Source organism: Helianthus annuus, chromosome 4, assembly GCF_002127325.2.
Source record: "Helianthus annuus cultivar XRQ/B chromosome 4, HanXRQr2.0-SUNRISE, whole genome shotgun sequence".
Lineage (NCBI taxonomy): Eukaryota > Viridiplantae > Streptophyta > Magnoliopsida > Asterales > Asteraceae > Helianthus > Helianthus annuus.
The window spans coordinates 47,103,642-47,109,641 of NC_035436.2; the positions used below are offsets into that span (position 1 = coordinate 47,103,642).

Sequence of the window (6,000 nt, forward strand, 5' to 3'; positions counted from 1 at the left end):
TACATAACGTTGGCCTTTCAGTTCCTTCTCTTCTCACTTCATCATCATATATATTCATCATCATTTGTATTCATCGTCATCATCATCTATACTCATCATCGATTATCACTTCTCAAGAAACACAAGGATCATCAACTACACGTTTATATTTTATATTTTTTAATTTTTATATTTTTTTGCCGTACCTTTGCCGTACCCGTATCTTGGATTTTTGAGTTTTGTTGTTCCCCGTACCCGTATCGCCTCGTTAACTGTTATCCCTTTTTAAGCTCTTTTTTAAAATAAACCGTTTAGGGCGCCCTTGTATTAATCAGATATGTAAATCAACTCAGGATCAACAATTTTTAAATACTTTACCAACTAATTTATTGAAATTTTATAATACTCTTTTAAATAGCTGCTAATTTAACATCATATCTGAGGTTTATCATAATTATTATAAATCAGTTGTCATTCTTGTAATGTGGTGTTATATTTTCCTTGAAGTAACAGATTTGTATCAATATAACACTATATCTACTGATGTGAATATATTTCCTGAAATTTATAGGATAGAGTCAAAATAGTTGCTCTTAGTTTTTCATATTAGTATATTACAAGCAAGAAAGCATGTTAAGTATATATATGAATTTTTTTGTTTGGATAAAGAACATTCTTAAATTCACAATATCAATTTAAGTCCTATGCAGAATAGTTGTAGCATTTTAAAATACGAGCGTTAATACATGTACACTAAGTGTTTTATAATTAAAAACTTATTAAAGGACTATTTAATTACCATATCTATAGTTTTCTAATATTTTCATTTATAGTAAAATAAAATTAGCTGATGACCTGTATATTTTCCTTGTGTGTTTATTGTGCTCTCGTGTATGCACTTCCGAGCTAATAAAATTAGCTGATCACCTCTATATTTTTTTTTGAATCATTTTCCTTGTGTTAATGGTATGATATATATTCCTTTCAGCTGTAGATACACTCATGTTTTAGCATTAAGTAGTCTAGCACGAACTGTAAGTGAACCAGAATTAGTAAAGATCAAGCCATAGAGTCAAAGAACGCCTTGCTAATTTCTAAAACAGATATGATTGTGTTTTGTAACTAAAGTAACCACATGAATATTACTGATCTTACCTTGGATTTTAGAACTTTACGCCCACGAACTATTTTGAAATACAAGTTAACTGCTTAACTTACACCCAACCTTGGATCTTGGTTTTTGATAGAGACGCAGATCAATTTTTGTGTGTGTTGGGTTTGGGGGTGGAGGGGTAGAAATTGTTTTCGGTGGATAAGGGAGCTTTTATTTAGATGGATGAGGTCATTTGCTACTTTACAAGCTGTGGAGGTATCCAGCTGTCGATATCGACCGCTTACAATGTACACGTGGAAACTAGTACTACTTATTACTTAAACCGAGTTGCGTCACGGTGATGAATCGTGTACGTAGAAAACTAAATTATGGCTTGGCCATAAGAAAAACATATAAAACTTGCCAAACAGCAAATTAACAGTTACAAAAACTATTTAGAGATAAATATGGAACTAATTTCTTCTGTAGTTTCCTTTATTATTACTTAATGGCCAAATGTCTCAATTTATTTCTTTCCGTTAGATTGTGTACATCAGAATTGAACTTTGATATAAGTTATTGATTTTGAAATTAAGAAAGATTTTAAGGTTAATCAAGTAATAAGAACAAATGGCAGAAGCTTGATGTTGGACATCTATCATATATCATTTGCATAATTGAGCACTCGATTATATTTGAATATCACTTGTGTTTGTTTCTATATATACACCAACATATATACATGCCTTATATATTGAATTCATTTATATCTATGCATGTGTTTCTAAACACAGTCACACACACATATATATTCTTTTCTTGCTGCTAGGTAGCTTCTTTTGTGTTTTCCTGTTTCCTTAAACATGTTGTTTAATTATCAGGTATATCAATGAGGATGACACTATTATTCCAATGCTGAAAATGCTGAAAAGTTCGGGACGCACAATATTCTTAGTGACAAATAGGTACTTCTATATTCTTACTTTTTATCTGTAATGCTATGCACTTTTGTTTGTTATCTGTAAAAAATTATATAATATGTTAGCACCTTCATTGTCTTAATTAATTATTTTATTTTCTTATGTGCTATATTTGTAACCTAAAATGGGTTAATTCAACGTGCAGTCTTTGGGACTATACACATGTGGTGATGAACTTTCTGATTGAAGCACGTACGATCAATAGCAGCTCCTCCTTGAGCTCTAATTGGCTCCAATATTTTGACTTTGTCATCACTGGAAGGTTTCGCTTTACTTAGTTTAAGGCCGTGTATATATTCAATGTGTAACAAAACATGTCTATAAATAAAAATATTTGTCAATGCAGTGCCAAACCGAGCTTTTTTCATGATAAAAATCATGCTAATCTTTTTGCGGTTGAGACGGAGTCAGGGAAGCTTATTAACACCGACAATGGTACTCCACTTGCTCAGGTTTGTGAATACACATCTTCCATTCCATACACCTTTTATACTTTTTTTTTCATATGTTTAAATACTTGATTAATTATCATTAGGTGGGAAGCCCTGCTGTAGAATTGCCAGGTCAGATCCCAAATAAGCATTGCAAGGTGTTTCAGGTATAATATACTTTATATATCAGCAAACATTAGTTTGTTTAAATATTAGTGTAAACAATATGACACTTCTTGGCTAATTCAGGGAGGTAATGTCAGCCATCTGCATAAGCTACTTAATGTGGGGTCAAGTTCACAGGTATTGTATTTTATTTTTTGTTTTTCATTGCTTTTTGCATGTAGTTATTGATTGATTTCTGTGAACCTTCCTTTATTATTTCAGGAGCTTGTTAAAATTTTGTTTTTTTAATACTTTTCGATTATTCTTAGGTTTTGTACGTTGGTGATCATATATACGGGGACATCTTACGAAGCAAAAAAGCTCTGGGTACGATTTTTTGTATACCTGATGTCATGTATTATATCATCGTGCTCTAATTGGCATTAGATGGTGGATTATGCAATAGATATCATTTATTATTGTAGCTTTATTGTAATCTATTTGCTTCAAGATGACATTATTTTGTGTTTTAATTTAATGTTGACCGTTGATTGTGCAACTACATGAAACAGGTTGGAGGACAATGTTTATTGTTCCAGAACTTGAAAAGGAGGCTAGAATTCTTTCATCCTCATCGGAAACTCGAAAGGTGATATTCTAGTTTGTGATATCAAAGATTAATGAACAAAATTTTCAATTTAAGATTTGGAATATCAACTCTTGAATATATATTGTGAGTTATGTTGTGATCCTAAAGGTGGATTTTTTTTCCCATTTGGGTTATGTATTATCTCTTATGTGCCAAACGGGTAAAACAAAAAGCTTAAAAGGAAAAATGTTAAATGGTTGAAAGTCACCCAAAGTGCAATTTTAATACATAAAACCTTCTATTCTTAACTAACTCTACATATATATGTGTGTTTATGTATTTATGTGTGTATACATACACATACACATACATATACTTCCATGCATGTATGCAAGTGTATTCAATATGTGCTTCTGTGCAAACTTTAAATTCTACATGAAAAGTTACATTTGTTGTAATCATCTACTTTGATTTACTGTCGTAAGAGGACTCCTGAGTCCTGTCTTAACGTCTTTCTACCGAAACCTGTATTTGTGTAGAAACTCAAACTGCTCAGGAGTGAGCGAGATAAGATTGAAGATCAAGCCCATCATCTGAGATGGTCCCTTGAGTAAGTATTCCCTAGATGTGGAAAGGCTGTCGGGTTTGGGTAACAGGTCAAAAGGGCAATTTTTGTTCGAGTCGAAACACTTGTTAAATTTTTATGTTGACAATCACGTGTCAAACACGAATACAAAAATTAAATTGTTTAAAATAAGAATCTATTCTTTCGAATAATATATCATAGGAGGTTTTATACAATAAAAATTCACTATGGGCTATCTTCGGGATGTTCGACCCACTTTCTTTTCAGATAATTTTTTACTTTATCCGTGAGATAAAAAACACAACCAAATTGACCTGTTTAGAATTTACCCTATAAAGAAACCTACATTAAAAGCCTTTGTTCATTTTCTTTTTGCAGTTTTTTGCCGTAAACCATAGATATTTTACTCTAGTTTTTCTTTTTTCTTCTTCTTTTTTTTTTCTTTTTTGCTTTCAGGCATGAAGATATGGATGCAAGTGAAACGAAGAAGCTCAGTGCAAAGCTGGAACTACTTGAGGTAATATACTAAATGATTTCTAAAATGAGAAATGTGCTCTTGCTGAAAAAAATCTATATGGATAGTGGATACCCACAAGAAGTGAGGTCATATGATAAGTGGACAGACCATAAAAAATTGTGTTCAAATTGGCAATTTTTAGAGTCCATGTTCATATAGATGTGTGATAGAGACTGAGATTAATAGAGATGATGAAAGCAAATCTGAAACTATATTGATTGAATGAAGAAGACAATACAAAATAACTAACCACCGAAGTGGTCCAGGGCTATGCCCTTCTCATGCAATTGCAATGAGCCTAACAATGTACCAATATCTTTTCCTCTCCTTTCTATAATGACTAATGCCTTATTTATAGGAGAATTAATTACATTAACCCCCCTTACACTATTACAATATACTAATACGTATGCAATTTCTATCAATGTGAGACCCATTTAGTTATGAACGGGCCGATGCGCATTCTGTATTATCTCAAACAGGGAAAGTGATTAAGAAAAGAATTAGCTTATAAGGAAATGGGTCAAAAACTTCCTAAAGTGTATTTTTCATGCCTAAAACCTCCTAAATCATTTTAGAATTAAATATTAATTAAATAATATGAACTGTGGTGCACTCAATTTTGATTATACACAGGGTTATCGCGCACGTGTTCGTGCAGCTCATCAAGAGGCCCAGAGAAGTTTCCACCAGCAGGTAACCAGTTTTATAAGGATCTTATGTTTTGCATGTGTTTGCGTATTTATTTATTTATTTTGTTCAAGTAAAAAACTGCATCAGTAGCAATATGTTGAATCCATACTTTTTGTATATTTTTCGAGTGACGTTTTTTATGTTATGGACAGTTTCATCCCGTGTGGGGGCAGCTTATGAAAGCTGGACAACAAAACTCCCGCTTTGCACACCAGGTTTTTTTTACAGATTCGCTTTATACTACTATATCCTTACAAGTAGAGATAACAATTTGAGCCTATTTACATAAGAACAGATCAATTCAGGTTGTACTTTATTGTTAACAGGTCAAACAAAAGTAGCCTAATGTGCAAAAGTGCTTGCATCCAAAATCATTTTATTTAAAAGGAACGTGTTACCAATATAGTTTTTGCAACTTGTATTAATACATAGATTAATTAAAGCGTTAAAAATGCACAAAAAGTGTCAAGAGCGGCTGATGGGGACATGGGGTGGCTCAATCGTTTTGACACACTCAAAAGTACATGTTTAGACTTGAACCTGTTTGACCCGTAATTTAAACAGCCTGACCCGCCTTTTTTCGTTGTATACAAAACTGAACATGAGTTCCGGATTATAATTTATATAGGTGGAGAGATTTGCTTGTCTGTACACAAGTGAAGTTGGAAATCTGGGGCTATACTCTCCTAACAAATACTATAGGCCAGGGGAGAACTTCATGGCTCATGAGTCAAATGTCATCTCTTTGTGAAAAAGAAAGTATGTTGTTTGTTGTGTGCAGTTCAAATACATGCTGAGTTAAACCCTTTGGTCTCAGTGAACTAGTTTGTTTGTTTGTTGCTATGTGCATATATGTTTATGACTCTACTAGTTTGTTTGTTTGTTGCTATGTGCATATATGTTTATGACTCGATCTGGTTCATGAACCATTTTACTAGCATACTTTCATGCAATATGTAAGGATTGTAAATTTCAAGCACCAACACAAGAATATGACATGAACCCACACAAGCTTCACAATTCACAT

The 6,000-nt window shown here is 32.7% G+C and overlaps 1 protein-coding gene across 10 annotated transcripts in view; it reads left to right on the forward strand.

Annotated features, from left to right (window-relative positions):
• LOC110936321 (5'-nucleotidase domain-containing protein 4) overlaps positions 1-5,728 on the forward strand; it is a 40,442-nt gene extending 34,714 nt beyond the window's left edge. For 6 of the 10 annotated variants that reach the window (XM_022178680.2, XM_022178682.2, XM_022178679.2 and 3 more), the window contains exons 14-18: positions 3,717-3,787; positions 4,220-4,280; positions 4,917-4,976; positions 5,126-5,188; positions 5,602-5,728. In XM_022178680.2, coding sequence (XP_022034372.1) covers positions 3,717-3,787; positions 4,220-4,280; positions 4,917-4,976; positions 5,126-5,188; positions 5,602-5,724 — 378 coding nt within the window. In that variant the 3' untranslated portion in view covers positions 5,725-5,728. Of the gene's footprint in view, positions 1-1,953; positions 2,038-2,197; positions 2,315-2,398; positions 2,505-2,587; positions 2,651-2,732; positions 2,787-2,917; positions 2,976-3,160; positions 3,238-3,716; positions 3,788-4,219; positions 4,281-4,916; positions 4,977-5,125; positions 5,189-5,601 lie in introns of all 10 variants that reach the window. The other 4 variants (XM_035988877.1, XM_022178684.2, XM_035988878.1 and 1 more) reach the window with 2 other exon arrangements.
• The last annotated feature ends 272 nt before the right edge of the window (positions 5,729-6,000 follow it).